Source organism: Tiliqua scincoides, chromosome 3 (assembly GCF_035046505.1).
Source record: "Tiliqua scincoides isolate rTilSci1 chromosome 3, rTilSci1.hap2, whole genome shotgun sequence".
NCBI lineage: Eukaryota > Metazoa > Chordata > Lepidosauria > Squamata > Scincidae > Tiliqua > Tiliqua scincoides.
Genome location: NC_089823.1, coordinates 117,202,777 through 117,219,132, shown reverse-complemented (window position 1 = coordinate 117,219,132; position 16,356 = coordinate 117,202,777). Strand labels below are relative to the sequence as shown.

The 16,356-nt window shown below is 44.5% G+C and overlaps 1 protein-coding gene across 2 annotated transcripts in view; it reads right to left on the bottom strand.

Moving 5' to 3' along the window:
- Window positions 1-16,356, bottom strand: part of KLHL1 (kelch like family member 1) — a 230,053-nt gene that overhangs the window by 28,760 nt on the left and 184,937 nt on the right. For both annotated transcript variants that reach the window (XM_066620078.1, XM_066620079.1), the window contains one exon: window positions 11,362-11,524. In XM_066620078.1, coding sequence (XP_066476175.1) covers window positions 11,362-11,524 — 163 coding nt within the window. The remainder of the gene's footprint in view (window positions 1-11,361; window positions 11,525-16,356) is intronic.

The following is a 16,356-nucleotide window of genomic DNA, read 5'->3' as shown; positions in this document are numbered from 1 at the left end:
GTATCGCCTACCCGATGGCAACAGTTCAAAGAACATGAGCCAGATGGAAGGGGTCTCTCAGAATACTATGTGACTACTGCAGAAGCGAGATGTATAGATGTCCTCCAAAGCTGGTAGATGAAGGTTGATGATGTGCTGCACCATCTTAATTCTCTGCAGAGCCTTTTTGTCCCCTGCAGAGCAATTTCTGTACCACACCAAGATATCATAGGTTACGATACTCTCAATGGTGTGATAGTAAGACACAAGCAGCTGCTGTGACAAATTTAACCTTGCAAGCTTCCTTAGAAAATATAACCGCTTTTGTGCCTTTTTAATCAACATGCTGGTGTTAATAGTCCGTGAGAGGTCCTCTGTGATGTAAGTACCTAGGAATTTGAAACTAGCAACCTTCTCCACCTCCTCACCATTTCTGTATAATGGTGTGTGTACATCCTTATTTTTCCGGAAGTCAATTATAAGTTCTTTAGTTTTTTTGATGTTAAGTGAGAGATTATTTTCTTTGCACCACAATAACAACTCCTGTACCTCCTTCCTATAAGCAGACTCATCATTCCTGCTAACAAGCCCCACCACTGTAGTATTGTCTGCAAATTTTATAATTTCAATGGTGTTATGTGATGGGGTACAATCATGTGTATACAGGGAATAGAGGAAGGGGCTCAGCTCAGCAGAACTCAGCACACAGCCTTGGGGAGCTCCTGTATTTAATATCAGAGTGGAAGAATGATAAGAGCCCATCCTAACTGACTGTGGCCTATTTGTCAAAAAGTCCTTTATCCACAGACAAATATCTTGCTGTATGCCCAAACTAGTCACTTTAAAAAACAGCCTGCTAGGTAGTATGTATTGGCAACCTTCAGTCTCGAAAGACTAAGGAATCGCGCTCTGAAAGGTGGTTCTGGCACAGCATCTAGTGTGGCTGAAAAGGCCAATCCGGGAGTGACAATCCCTTCCACACTGGGAGCAAGTGCAGTCTGTCCCTGGTCTGTCTCCCTGGCTATGGGCCTTCCTTCTTTGCCTCTTTGCCTCAGACCGTTGGCCAAGTGTCTCTTCAAACTGGGAAAGGCCATGGTGCACAGCCTGCCTCCAAGCGGGCCGCTCAGAGACCAGGGTTTCCCACTTGTTGAGGTCCATCCCTAAGGCCTTCAGATCCCTCTTGCAGATGTCCTTGTATCGCAGCTGTGGTCTACCTGTAGGGCGCTTTCCTTGCACAAGTTCTCCATAGAGGAGATCCTTTGGGATCCGGCCATCATCCATTCTCACAACATGACCGAGCCAACGCAGGCGTCTCTGTTTCAGCAGTGCATACATGCTAGTGATTCCAGCACGTTCCAGGACTGTGTTGTTTGGAACTTTGTCCTGCCAGGTGATGCCGAGAATGCGCCGGAGGCAGCGCATGTGGAAAGTGTTCAGTTTCCTCTCCTGTTGTGAGCGGAGAGTCCATGACTCGCTGCAGTACAGAAGTGTACTCAGGACGCAAGCTCTGTAGACCTGGATCTTGGTATGTTAGGTAGAATGGTGTTAAAAGCAGAACTATAATCCACAAATAACAGCCGTACATACGTACCCCGTTGGTACATATGTACAAAATGGCAAGTACTGCAGGTGCCCCAATGTGCCATTTAAGTGGATTCTCCCACTTGCCACTGGAGTCATTCCAGGCAGTGATGGCTATGCTGCCCGAACACAGCTGACAAGAGAAACGTCTGTAGTTGCAAAGTAGATATTTGGCACCAGGATAGTGTACAGCAGTGTTTCTCAAGCTGTGGGTCAGGACCCACTAGGTGGTTTACGAGCCAATTTCAGGTTGGTCCTCATTAATTTCAATATGTTATTTTTAATATATAAGACTTGATGCTACCATTGTATATGACTGCATTTGCGGAAAAGTTACAGACCCGTACTTTTAACAAGCTACTATGTGTATTCTTTTAACAATGATAGTAAATGGGACTTACTTCTGGGTAAGTGTGGGCAGGATTGCAGCCTAGGATTGTTAAGAATTTTCCTGCTTGATGTTGTAACTTCTGATCATGACATCATTTCTGGTAGGTCATGACAGATTCTTATTTTAAAAAGTGGGTCCCAATGCTAAATGTGTGAGAGCCACCGGTGTAGAGGTTTGGAAGTTGGATGTAGACCTGGAAGATTCAGGTCTCATCTCATCCATGAAGCATGAAATCTCATCTTAGACATGAAGCTTCATGGGTGACCTTGGGCCAGTCATTCTGTCTCAGTCTCACTTATCTCACAGCATTGCTGTGAGGACAGAGGAAGGAAGGAACTATTTGTACCACCCTGAGCTCCTTGGAGGAAGGACAGAATAAAAATGTGAAAAATCACAATAAATCATAGTAATAATAATTATGCAATTACATTACATTACATTATATTGCAAAGGAAAAGGAAAAGAAATCAAATGTCTCCCACAAAGATAAACATGGACAAAATGTACGGTAGTTTTGTTAACTAGACAGTTTGCAATTGAGCTGAAGAATACCACTTGCATTAAAATAATAACAAAGATACATCAAGAAACAAGAATATTTCAGGCTGGCTCAGGGAGTTTATGGATTCCAGAAGAAAAACCATATTACTTTGTTACAGCAAACACAAACTTACATACTCGCTAAAAAGTCTTCTGGCACTTAGGCTATCAGATTTATTATGTCAGGTATATTTGTATCAAGTTCATTCTAGATGAAGTTCATTAAGAACATAAGAACAGCCCCACTGGATCAGGCCATAGGCCCATCTAGTCCAGCTTCCTGTATCTCACAGCGGCCCACCAAATGCCCCAAGGCGCACACCAGATAACAAGAGACCTGCATCCTGGTGCCCTCCCTTGCATCTGGCATTCTGACATAACCCATTTCTAAAATCAGGAGGTTGCGCATAATATTAATAATAATAATAATAATAATAATAATAATAATAATAATAATAATAATAATAATAAACTTTATTTTTATCTCGCCCTTCTCCCCAAAGGGACCCAGGGCGGCTTACAACATATTAAAAAAAACAACAAACAGATTACAACATAATTTAACAGATAAAAACATATTAAAAACACATTAAGAGAAACCATAAAAACAGTAATCAGATAAAAGTCAGAATAAAAAGAGCATAAAACAGCAGTTCAAGGAGGAATCACGCCTGTAAAAAACTAAAAGATGTATAAAAGATGTTAAAAAGGCCATAGAGTCAGAAGGCTTGTGTAAACAACAAGGAATTCAGGCCTCGCCGAAAGGTCTCGAGGGAGGGAGCCATTCTCAAGTCAAGGGGAAGGGAGTTCCATAACATTGGTGCCACTACTGAGAAGGCCCTATTTCTTGCCGCCGCCCCACGTACCTCTTTACGCGGTGGCACATGTAAAAAGGCCTTCTCTGATGACCTGAGAGGAAGAGCCGGATTGTACGGGAGTAGGCGATCTCTAAAATAGCCTGGCCCAGAGCAGTATACGGCTTTAAAGGACAAGACCAGCACCTTGAATTGGGGCCGGAAACGAATGGGCAGCCAATGTAGCCCCCGGAGAAGCGGACTCACAGAGTCAAACCGACTAGCTCCAGTGACCACACGGCCGCCGCATTCTGCACTAATTGCAGTTTCTGAACCGTCTTCAGGGGCAGCCCCACATAAAGCGCGTTGCAATAATCTAACCTCGATGTCTCCGTAGCATGGATCACCGTGGCCAGGTCTGCACGATCCAAGTACGGCCGCAGCTGGCGCACCAGCCAAAGCTGCGCGAAGGCCCCCCTAGCCACAGCCACCACCTGGGAGTCCAGGAGCAGCTGCGAGTCCAGGTGGACCCCCAAGCTGTGGACCTGCTCCTTCAGAGGGAGTGCAACCCCATTCAGAGCAAGCCGATAATCCAGCACCTGCATCGAGGATTTCCGAACCAGGAGAGCCTCTGTCTTATCCGGATTTAATTTCAGCTTGTTAGCCCCCATCCAGATCCTCGCTGCTTCCAGACAGCGCTCCAGGCCCTCAACCGCCACCCTGGAGTCTGGAGGAAAGGAGACATAGAGCTGGGTGTCATCAGCATATTGATGACACCCCACTCCAAACCACCGGATGACCTCTCCCAGCGGTTTCATGTAGATATTGAATAGCATGGGTGACAGAATTGAACCCAATACACATCATGGAAGCATATACATCATGGCTTCCAGATTGAGGGCTTTTTTGTGTTACTTAATTACTGACCTTATGAAGATAGCTAACAATGCTGCTATATGGTTGAATGGAGAAACCTTGAACATGTGAATGGAAAATTATTTTTTCTGTACAAATAAGATAAATGGCTATATCTCAAAGGTTAGCTATTAGACCCTTAAGATTTTAGCTGACTCTCTGGATAAGTATACAATTCACAACCAGTGGCATCACTAGGGTTTGCGTCACCCGATGCAGGAGGCCAGCGCGTCACCCCCATGCAGTGGGCGGAGCAACACTCCAGCTGGTGGGTGTGGTGATCTGCCATCATCCTGCCCCCACTGGTTTTTTGGCTGTACCTTTTGATAGAATAAAAATATTTCAACGCAGTTTGTTTCACTGCATTCTGCATGAAATTACACATTGATTGATATATAACATGATGGTATTATTCTTACAAACTGTGATTTTAGTGATTTTGGTCACTAGTGGTGTCACCTCCCCCCAGGGTGCCAACTTACTAACGCCTTATTGAAGCAGTTCTCAAAATTTTAGCACTGGGACCCAATTTTTAGAATGACAATCTGTCCAGGACCCATCATAAAGCAAATTAAAATAAATAATTATAAATAATTAAATTAAAGTAAAACAAATAATTAAATAAGGGGAAGTCAGTCCTGTTCCACCAAGTGAATTTTCTCTGTAGCCTGCCTGCAATAATACCCCCCCCATTAAAAAAAATCAGTAAGATTTTCACCCCTACCCAGTTCAATTTATGTTCTTATATTTCAAGCATATCACTATTAGGACCCACCTGGCTTTACAAGTCTGAGAGCCCAATCCTATACCTGTCTACTCAGAAGTAAGTCCCATTGTAGTCAGTGGGGCTTACTCCCAGGAAAGTGTGGATAGAATTGCACCTAAAACAGAAAAAAATTCACCTTACCCTGTCAAGCCTCTGTTTCATTCTTTTTATTGGGGGGGGGGTGCCTTTTGGAGCATTTGCTGAGCTCCAGTTGCATCAAATCAGGACCATTCTGCTGGCCTCACATTTCCCTTTGCCTGACCTGCCCAGGTGCCAAGGCATGTTTGCTTACTCGCAAGTAAATGCGACCATGTGGCTTAGTTTCACTTTCCATAGAGCTCAATACATTTGCCAGCTTGGAGGGAGGAACCTCCTTCTCACGTTTTTTGGGGGGGCTACATTCACTGGACCAGGACCATTCTGGTGTTGTTGGATTCTTCTCAGCCTGCCCTTTCCGACGGACTAAGGCACGTTTGCCTACTCATGAGTAAACGCTCAATATGCCTCGGTTTCATTTTCCATTGGGCTCCATGCATTTTTTGTTTTCCAGTTTTTTGCCAATACATTTTGATAGAACTGAGATATTTCACTCCGGTTTTCTTCACTGCATTCTGCTGGAAATTCTGCATCCAATGGTATTTAGTATGATGGGGTTACTCATAACCACCTTGATTTTAGCGCATCATCCCCCCAGTGCGTGTCACCCCCTTGCGCATCACCTTGTGTGGCCCGCAGCACCCGCACCCCCCTAGCGACACCACTGTTCACAACCCAATTCTCTTTCACTGAGAAATGAATGTTTAATAGGACATACTTCCACATAAATGGGCATAGGATTGAAACTTTATTTCAATCTTCTGTCTTGCCACTTATATAATGAAATACTTCGCCTGGTAGACCTTTACTATTTCATACACAAAAAATATAGTTGTAATGCAATCTTAGTTGTTTAGAGCCTTGGCTGATTTTCTGAGCAAGTATCTATTTTCCCTGTTGCTTCCAAGCTGAGCACATAGATATAATTGTTTTTGTAACAGTTTTTTCTGTTTTTTCTGTTAGCTAAAGTCAAGTGGGCATAATGAAAATGGAAACACTTTGCTATAATTAATGTTCTTTGTGGAACCATATAATACAAAGCAATAAACCCTGTGCAGTGTGTAGAACTGTACACATAGAGGGGGAACTCATGAAGCTGCCTTATGCTGAGCCAGACTGTTCATCAGTATTGTCTGCACTAATTGGAAGCAGCTCTCCAGGGTTTTAGAAACTCTACCCTATCTGATCGGGATCAGAGGAAAGTGGAGGAATTTGCATGAGCACTTGAGGAATCTCTTCCAGGCCCGGCTGATGCAAACGCATCCAACAGATGGGAACATTTCATGAATACCGTTTACAACACCGCCTTGTCCATATTTGGCAAGAAGACCAACAAGACGGCAGACTGGTTTGAAGCCCACTCTGAGGAGTTGACACCAGTCATTGAGGAAAAGAGGAGAGCATACAAGGCCTGTCCCAGTGAGCGCAACCTGCAGGTCCTCCGAGCTGCTCGCAGCAAAGTCCAGCAGGCTGCCAGAAGATGTGCTAACGACTACTGGCTCCAGCTCTGTTCCCAGATACAGACAGCAGCTGACATGAGCAACATCAAGGGGATGTATGATGGTATCAAGCAGGCCCTAGGTCCAACACAGAAGAAAATTGCCCCTCTGAAGTCTGCAGCAGGCGAGGTCATCCAGGATCAGGTGCAGCAGATGGAACGCTGGGTGCAGCACTACTCTGAGCTATATTCCAGAGAAAATGTAGTCACCAAAGAAGGGCTGAACAACATTGAGTGCCTGCCTGTGTTGGAGGAGCTTGACAGTGAACCAACCCTAGAAGAACTTCATGCCGCCCTGGACTCCCTTGCCTTTGGCAAGGCACCAGGAAAAGACAGCATCCCTGCTGAAGTCCTAAAGTGCTGCAAAGAGATCATCGTCACTGAGCTGCATGAAATCCTCTGTCTTTGCTGGAGAGAAGGTGGAGTACCTCAAGACATGAGGGATGCAAAATGCAAACATCATCACACTGTACAAGAACAAAGGCGACAGGGGTGACTGCAACAACTACCGCGGCATCTCTCTCCTTAGCATAGTAGGAAAGCTGTTTGCCCGAGTTGCACTAAAGAGGCTTCAGGTACTTGCAGAGAGCGTCTATCCAGAATCGCAGTGCGGATTCCGAGCCAACAGGTCCAACACTGATATGGTATTCTCCCTTAGACAACTGCAGGAGAAATGCAGGGAACAGCGACAGCCACTCTTTATAGCCTTCATAGATCTCACGAAGGCTTTCGACCTGGTCAGCAGGGATGGCCTCTTCAAGATTCTCCCCAAGATTGGATGTCCACCCAGGCTCCTCAGCATCATCAGATCTTTCCATAAGGACATGAAAGGCACTGTTGTCTTCGATGGCTCCACAACAGACCCCTTTGACATCCGAAGCGGAGTGAAGCAGGGCTGTGTTCTTGCGCCAACCTTGTTTGGGATTTTCTTCGCTGTCCTGCTGAAGCATGCCTTTGGAACTGCAACAGAAGGCATCTATCTCCGGACCAGATCAGACAGAAAGCTCTTCAACCTCTCCAGACTGAGAGCAAAGTCCAAAGTTCAGCTGAAATGTCTGCGTGACTTCCTCTTTGCCAACGATGCAGCTGTCACTACCCACTCTGCCAAAGATCTCCAGCAGCTCATGGATCGTTTTAGCAAGGCCTGCCAAGATTTTGGACTGATGATCAGCCTTACGAAAACACAGGTCATGGTTCAGGATGTGGACTCACCTCCCTGCATTACAATCTCTGCGCATGAACTGGAGGTTGTCCATGACTTTGTGTACCTTGGCTCAACGATCTCCGACACTCTTTCTCTCAATACCGAGCTAAACAAACACATCGGTAAAGCAGCTACCACGTTTTCCAGACTCACAAAGAGAGTCTGGTCCAACAAGAAGCTGACAGACCAAGATCCAGGTCTACAGAGCTTGCGTCCTGAGTACAATTCTGTACTGCAGCGAGTCATGGATTCTTTGCTCACAACAGGAGAGGAAACTGAACGCATTCCACATGCGCTGCCTCTGACGCATCCTCGGCATCAGCTGGCAGGACAAAGTTCCTAACAACACAGTCCTGGAACGAGCTGGAATCCCTAGCATGTATGCACTGCTGAAACAGAGATGCCTGCGTTGGCTTAGTCATGTTGTGAGAATGGATGATGGCCGGATCCCAAAGGATCTCCTCTATGGGGAACTCGTGCAAGGAAAGCGCCCTACAGGTAGACCACTGCTACGATACAAGGACATCTGCAAGAGGGATCTGAAGGCCTTAGGAGTGGACCTCAACAGGTGGGAAACCCTGGCCTCTGAGCGGCCCGCTTGGAGGCAGGCTGTGCAGCATGGCCTTTCCCAGTTTGAAGAGACACTTGGCCAACAGTCTGAGGCAAAGAGGCAAAGAAGGAAGGCCCATAGCCAGGGAGACAGACCAGGGACATACTACACTTGCTCCCAGTGTGGAAGGGATTGTCACTCCCGAATCGGCCTTTTCAGCCACACTAGACGCTGTGCCAGAACCACCATCCAGAGCGCGATACCATAGTCTTCCGAGACTGAAGGTTGCCAACAAAAAAAAAAACAACCCTATCTAGACATGCTACAGACTGAATCTAGGACTTCCTTCATGCAAAGTGGATGCTTTACCTAGGGTGACCAGATACAGTGGAGGATAGAGTGCCTATACCTTTAACCATTGTGTGGAAGAGGAAATATTGGCATGTGCTGCTTTTTAAACCCTTCTACGTTGAGCTGCACCTGCCAAAATTCCCTCTTCTATACAATAGTTAAACGCATAGGCACACTCTGTTCTCCACTGTATCTGGTCACCCTGGTTTTACCTCTAAGCCAGTGGTTCTCAAACTGGTGGGTCATGACCCACCAGTTCACGTAAAGATTCCTCCATCCTTTTAAGGGGCGGGGGAAAGGGAGAGACAGGGAAGTGATCCCCAGGATCATGCCCATATGGGGGGCGAGGGGGGATGCTTGTAACTTACTTTATGAAGACAGGGCTGCAGCAGGCTACAGGAAGTGCGGGGAGCCCTGCACAGCCCTCTGCAGCACACCACAAGGCTTGGAATGTTCGGAGAAAGCAGGCGCAAAGCACCTCCTGTTCCCCGCACCTCTTGCAGCCTGCTGCAGCCCTTTCATAAAGCAAGTCACAAGCACCCCCCCTCGCACCCCCTTTAGCAGCGCGATCCTGGGAATAGCGTTGTGGCCCTAGCCCTCCCCCAAAAGAACTTACTGAGGGAGTAAAGCTCCCTCAAAGTTTGAGAACCACTGCTCTAAGCTATAGTACCTCCTGAATTAGTTCTACAGCTGCTGATTTTGGCCTTTTCTTCTAAGAACTGAATGTAACCTGCACAAGGGTTTGTGAGCAGAAATCCCAAATGTGCATGGGCTCTGAACATTGTGATCAGAATCCTGTTACACACTGCACAATCAAAGCCTATGCACATACAAGCATGCCATACGGGGGTTCAGTTCCAGAATCCCCCATGTATACCTGAATCCGTGGATACAAGGAAGGTGAGGGGACGTCCATCCACAGCCTCTGCCGGATTCAGACAGCTTTACAATGAAAAAAAAGTCACTTCTGTTTTTTCTGTAAAACACGAAGTGACGTTTTGAATAACTTTCCGGAGGCAAGGGGAGCACAGATTCCCTTACCTCCAGAGGAGGTGCACACCAGGGATGTCCATGGATAAGTGAATCTGCAGATATGGGGGCCCGCCTAAAAATTCCCTATGTAGACATTATCTCAATGTGTGGATGCAATCATCTCTCTCTCTCTCTCTCTCTCTCTCTCTCTCTCTCACACACACACACACACACACACGCCCCACAAATAAATTTCTGTACACTTTAACTAGATGCCAAGTGCTGATGACTTTTTTCTTATACGCACAAAAATTATCTGTTTGGTTATATTTGGAAACTTTGTACAGGGAAACTTTAGTTTTTCCCAAAGTTCCAAAGACATTGTTACTACAATTTTAAAGCAGTATTTCTGCCATGCTAAAATAATGTCAGCTCAACTCAAGTATGATGGTTTAGTTTATGACACTGCAGTAGCCGGCATGTGCAGTAGCTGAGGTGCTTATGTGGTGCAGTTGCACATCTCAAATAAGCACTTCTAATGCATTTTAGTCAACTTGAATTTCCCAAAATGAAACTGTCATCTACAGAAGAGATGAAAATAGGTTCTGTGATTGTTCAAACTGAAAAGCAGCTCAATAATACCATAATCTACTACTCATACATTAATCCCATTATGTTCAATGGGGCTTACTCCTAGGAAAGCACTATAGGGCTGAAGCCTAATTATGGAGTTCTATTAACTCCATAGGGTGTTAGCCCTACAAAAGAAAAAGGCAAAATTGTCAGAAAATATCTATCTGCGTACTTCTGGTAATCATGCAATTCTCAGCCCCAGCCTGAGGGTCCTCGACTCTGCCCCCTTAAGGGGCGGTGGTGGGGTGAGGGGGAAGGAAGCAGGTGCAGAGGGGGCTTTCCCTAGCAAGCCTTACCTGCTGCCAGGGTGCAGGGGGTCTCAGGAGCCCCACAGGGGTTCTGCAGGGCTCCCCGCAGCATGGAATGAATGAAAAACATGATTACGACCCACTTCTGGGTTGTGATTGCAAAACTGGAAGTGGGTCGTGATCGCATTTTTCAGTGTTTCCACACTGCAGGGAGCCCTGCAGAGCCCCATGGGGCTCCCCAGACCCCCTGGACCCTGACAGCAGGTAACGCTTGCTAGGGAAAGACCTCTCTGCACTCACAGTGGCGTGATCATGGGGATCGCGTTGCTACCTTCCCCCCACCCCCACAAGCACTTAGAGTGGCTCAAACTCCAAGACTTTGAGAACCGCTGATTAGGGTGATATATCAGAACTGTTCACTAGTTGGCACAGTGCTGACCTACAGAAACATGCAGGGTATATATATCATGTTCTGCCATGGCAGAATTTATTCCAGGAACTATATGGGGTGGGGGAAGAGTTTACATTGTAAAAAAAAATTGTTTTATAATCTCAGACAGCAGTTGGAAAACACATTTGTGTTTTTCAAATTATCATTTCAATTGTGAGATTTTACCTTGCACTTTATGAGCTTGAAATACTGGGTTCCAGTTTTCAAATCTTACTCCTTAGAAGAATAAGTCACTTCAGTGATGCTTGCAACAAAGGAGTACGTTGAATGTTCAGTTTCAGAGAACAATGGAGATAATACTGGGCATCTAGTAAATACAAGGCACAATGCAATGCTCTCTGTTTAAAAGCATTATAATTTTATCTCTTTAAACCATTATCACCCCTACTCACTTGCCATTTAATGCTGCCACACCAACAGTGCTTCTGGCAATAGACATACTGGCTACAAATGTCCACTGTTGATTTTGGGGATCCCACCGCTCAACTGTGTTCAAATAGCTCCAGCCATCATGTCCTCCCACTGCATAAATTGGTCCTTCAAGTACTGTAACTCCTAAAAAGGGAGAGAGGCATAAAATAGAATATAATAGGCTATAACAATCTGTCCAACAAATAAAAACAACCCCCCCCCCACCCTCTTATCTGGGCATGCTAATGTGAGAACCACTGCAATGTAGTGCTTAGAGAGTATTGGAAGAGGAACAAGGAGATCTAGCTTCAAGCCCCTATGGAGCACTAAAGCTCACTGGGTGACCCTTGGCAGTCACCAAAGTGTACCAAAGGGTTGTTGTGACAATAAAATTGGGTGGGAGTGTGGGCGAGAACTTTCTACACCCTTTTTGAGTTCCTTGGTGGAAGTGCAGGATAGATATGGAACTAATTATGGATGAGGCAGTCAAACAGGCAAAGATGCTTCCACACATGGTGCCATATCCCTATTTTACAGTGTGTGGGAAACATCAAATTGCTGCTAGCATGGAGGTACCATTGGTGTGAACTGGCATTCCATATAGGAAGAGCATATGTATTCACCAAGTTGTGTATAGCAGTGGCAGCTCTTTCACAGTACTCTTAAGAAGACTGAACAAAGGAATTTATGAACTGTCCTATAATTTCCTCCTATTTATCTGGTTTCATCAATATTTATGTAAAATCTAGTAACATACAAGTCCCTTCCCCCTGCTCACCTTCACCTTTATTTGGACTTTTTAAGCATTCTGGTTGAATGGTCAAAAACTTCAAGGGTTTTGTGAACATTCATCATACAAATATGTTTGTTGAAAAGTCAAGTAGATGAAGTACAGCCTCTCTTCTCTTCACCTCCACTAAGCACAAATACCCTTTCTTTGGGAAAGGATGTTTCCGAACTCCCCTATTTTCATGCAGGTACTAATTAAGTGTATGTCACCAAGGGTTAATGCCAGGAGAGCTTGAAGCCCAAGTTTGGTTTGAAATAACATTATTTCCTTTAATTCTCTCCCCCCCCTCCCCCCGAATAACCACAGAGGATGAACTTTTCAAAACCTGACACTGGTGTCCTATTGGAACCCCAAAGAACATGGCACAACCCACTGTGATATTCTGCCATCTAAACTAAGTTTGTTTGAATGAACAAAGGAATTCTGACCCCAGGATTGTTCTACCAGCATGAGAACCAGTATCTTCACCATCTTTATCTTAGTTTTGGAGGTTGCAGCAATTAACCCCCTTATCAGGCTCCAAACATCCTGAGCTTTGCTGTCTAATGCCTGCCATCCTTGTGGCCTCAAAAGTTAGCAGGCATGTAAAGCTGATTAGGAAACTGGAAGAGGGGGTGATTTCTGTAGAAAGTTACATTTTAAAAGAGTAGTGAATCCTGAGCTAATCAATACTAATTCAACCCACATGTAAATTTACTATAATTGATGTGGACTGGAGACCCCAATTTGTACTCCTATTCTACCTGACACTGAATGCAAGTAAATTTCCAGCTATTCTGCATTAATACACTTCCTCCTCAGCTTTGGTGACTGCACCAATTAGTGGGTGCTAGAAAAAAACTATTTTGCATCTCTTCTATTTTCCCTTCCTTCTAGGGCTGATCTCTCTGCATTTTCCACTTTGTTTTTTGTGCACTCTCTCTTTCTCAGAAGGAATGCTCATATTTTTCTGACTTTCTCCATCTCCACAGTTTGACTCAATCTCCCTTGATTGCAAACAGATTTCCCTGAAAAGCAACTCTTTCTACTCAAAATCCCCTTGTCTCCGTGTAAACAGCTTTATCTCCATTACAATGGCTCCCCCTTAGCCTCCTACTCCTGCTCTCCAAACTCCAAGGACAAAACACCCCTTCTATTCCTTTCCTTTCCATAAAAAGGGTATAGTATGGTGTTCTTCACTCATAGCTCTTTCCCCTTGCAGAACTTTGAGTATTAGTTGGCAACCTTCAGTATGGAAAGACTATGGTATCGCGCTCTGGAAGGTGGTTCTGGAGCAGCGTCTAGTGTGGCTGAACAGGCCGATTCGGGAGTGACAATCCCTTCCACACTGGGAGCAAGTGCAGTCTGTCCCTGGTCTGTCTCCCTGGCTATGGGCCTTCCTTCTTTGCCTCAGTCTGTTGGCCAAGTGGTCTCTCATAATAGTTAGATTGCAAAAATCACAGGAATCTCTGTATAGCCTTTGTTTGCTCAACTGAAAACATGTTGATTTATCACTTCCACTTGATTTTGTATTGCTTTTCTTCACCTCCATTATTATAATCAATTCCCCAATAAATATCATTTTAGTTATTCTTGATTCCTCCCTCTTTCCTTCAGTGCTAATACACTGTGTGGGTGTGCCATGACCAATGATTAAAGATCCCTCACACATATTAGGGGAAATATGTACATGTTAATGCAAGTACATGTTACATGCGGTAACAAGGTGTAACAAGAAGCAGGACAATCCAGAATCACACAGGAGACTACATGCAGGCCACTCTTTATAATAGCGGAAATTATTCTTGGGGCATCATTTCTTATCAGGGATCATATATGGTATGTAATATTCCCTGGTCCCTGGTCAAAAATGACACTTGTGCAGTGCAATCCAACCCCCCCCCCCAGAGTCCCTTGTGCCAGGTCCCAGCCATTGCATATGTGCTGTAAAGCACCTTTGCAATGACTTGGAAGACGGATAGGCCAGCACATGGAGCTGGCCCCGCGCCTGGTGGAGGTAAGCTTGTGCCAGCCTAGGTAGGCCAGCACAGAGGTGAGAGAGGGTGGCAGAAGGGAGTGTTTCTGGGCAGGGCGAGGGTGGCGTGGGGGGGGAAATTGGGTCTGGAGGAGTTGGGACCGGCTGCAGTGGCGCAGGCTGGATCCAAACCCGTCCCCGGCCTCAGCAGCGTTACTTGGGCTGCTTGGATTTGCACCCACAAAATTGCGTGCGCAGATCTGAGTAGCCCCATAGGGCTGCCTGGAGTATAGCTCAGGGTAAAGGGAAGAAAATCACCAAACCTGCACTGGATACAGCACAGGTCAGTTGGCCTGCCTGTTCCAGCGCAGGTTAGGACTGTGCCCAAGTGTCATTTCCAGCTTAGCAGAGGGGCAAGACCTCTTCTGTGTGATAGTGAACACTCTCTAATGCCTATTAACACTTCCTCAAGCTAAGATTTTGGGTTTATTTGCATGGAAAAAATGGGAGAGGGACTTGCACAATGGTCTATGTAGCAGCACTTGTGAACCCTATTTCAATCAGGGAGTTTTCTGGACCCCAAGGAGTTGTCTTTCAGTGTGTGTGCGCGCACACGCACACCCACATGCCTTTCTGTCAGTAAGGCAGAGTGTTTCTTTTCAGTCTTCAGAACTGTTGGCCTACCTTAAAGAATTACTGGTTTTGTAATGTTAATGGCATTGGTGACTTAAGTATTCTTTAAATTCAGCTCCTTGAGATAACAGAAAGTAGATTTTGTGATGCAGAACAGCAGCACAAGAAAGGCAAACTACTTCAAAGACAACTAAAGCTAAAAAAAAAAGTCCTTTCCTTGAATGAACTTTTTGGTTCATTTCTTTTAATAGCCAGAACTCAATTTATTTTTTAAATAGACTGTTCTGAAATGTCAGACTGTCATGCCTATTAGCACATGGTCACACTTCTGTTCTAAGGCCAAAAGTGCAAGATTCTATATGAATTGTATTTTTTTTTCTAGTAAGTACACCTGAATGTGAGACAGTCTCTTGAGATTAAACATTTAGCTGCCTTGACAACTGGTATCTGATGTAATGACTCAACATTTGCTCATACCTATACCTTTCTACAGCAAACGCATATTTGATATTTGAATACATACTTAGTAGATTTGCATCTTCTAACGGATCTGTGCGCACCCTGGAGCCCATGGACCTGACCCACGGAATCCACTGATACAGAATCCAGAGATATGGCCTCCCCCCTGTATTTTTTATAATATTTTCATAACATATTAGTATATGCATACATAGGATGCACTGCAGGAGAACACACTCCTTATACAGTTTTCTTTATTTAACAGGGAAACTCAATTAAGAATACACCCTAAGTTACCCATCCCCTTTCCCATGTCTCAGTGTGAACAAGATAAAAACTGTGAAATCTAGTTCCCTGCATGATGTAAATAGTCCAAATGGATAAAACCTTTATTGCTTTCCTCTAGGACAGTGCTTCTCAAACTGTGGGTCACGAGCCAATTTCAGGTTGGTGCCCATTCATTTCAATTTTTTATTTTTAATATATTAGACTTGATGCTACCACGGTATGTGACTGCATTTGGGGAAATGTTACAGACTTGTGCTTTTAACAATCCACTATGTATATTCTTTTAACAATGATAGTCAATGGGACTTACTCCTGGGTAAGTGTGGGTAGAATTGCAGCCTAGGCTGCCTGACAGTGTTTAAATCTTCTATACAAGAATGGCATCAGCGTTCAGCCAGGTCCTCAAGGACTCAACTGGTCGACCCCTGAAGCCCCCAGTGCCGATAGCAGAGACATGAATTGCTCAACTGAGCAACTTGCACTGTTTTTTTAAAATATTAAATATTTATTAAATTTTTTTTATAGAACACACACAGACATACAAACATATAACACACATTTAAGAGTGCTAAATACCATATACCATTACTAATTAATCATACTATACTTCCTAATCTGTTTATTCATTTACTTCTATCTCTTATTGATTTATCCTTTCATTTATATCATATACAATAAATTCTTTCTAATACCGTATACTATATTTTCTAAATATTCACTTTCTAACAAACATAAACTAACTTCAGTTACTCATTAATATTAAAACAAAATTAATTACCAGAATATAACAAAATCAACAATCTCTTGTGATCGATTCTTTACTATACTCCATTCTGGTTTTATACACACACA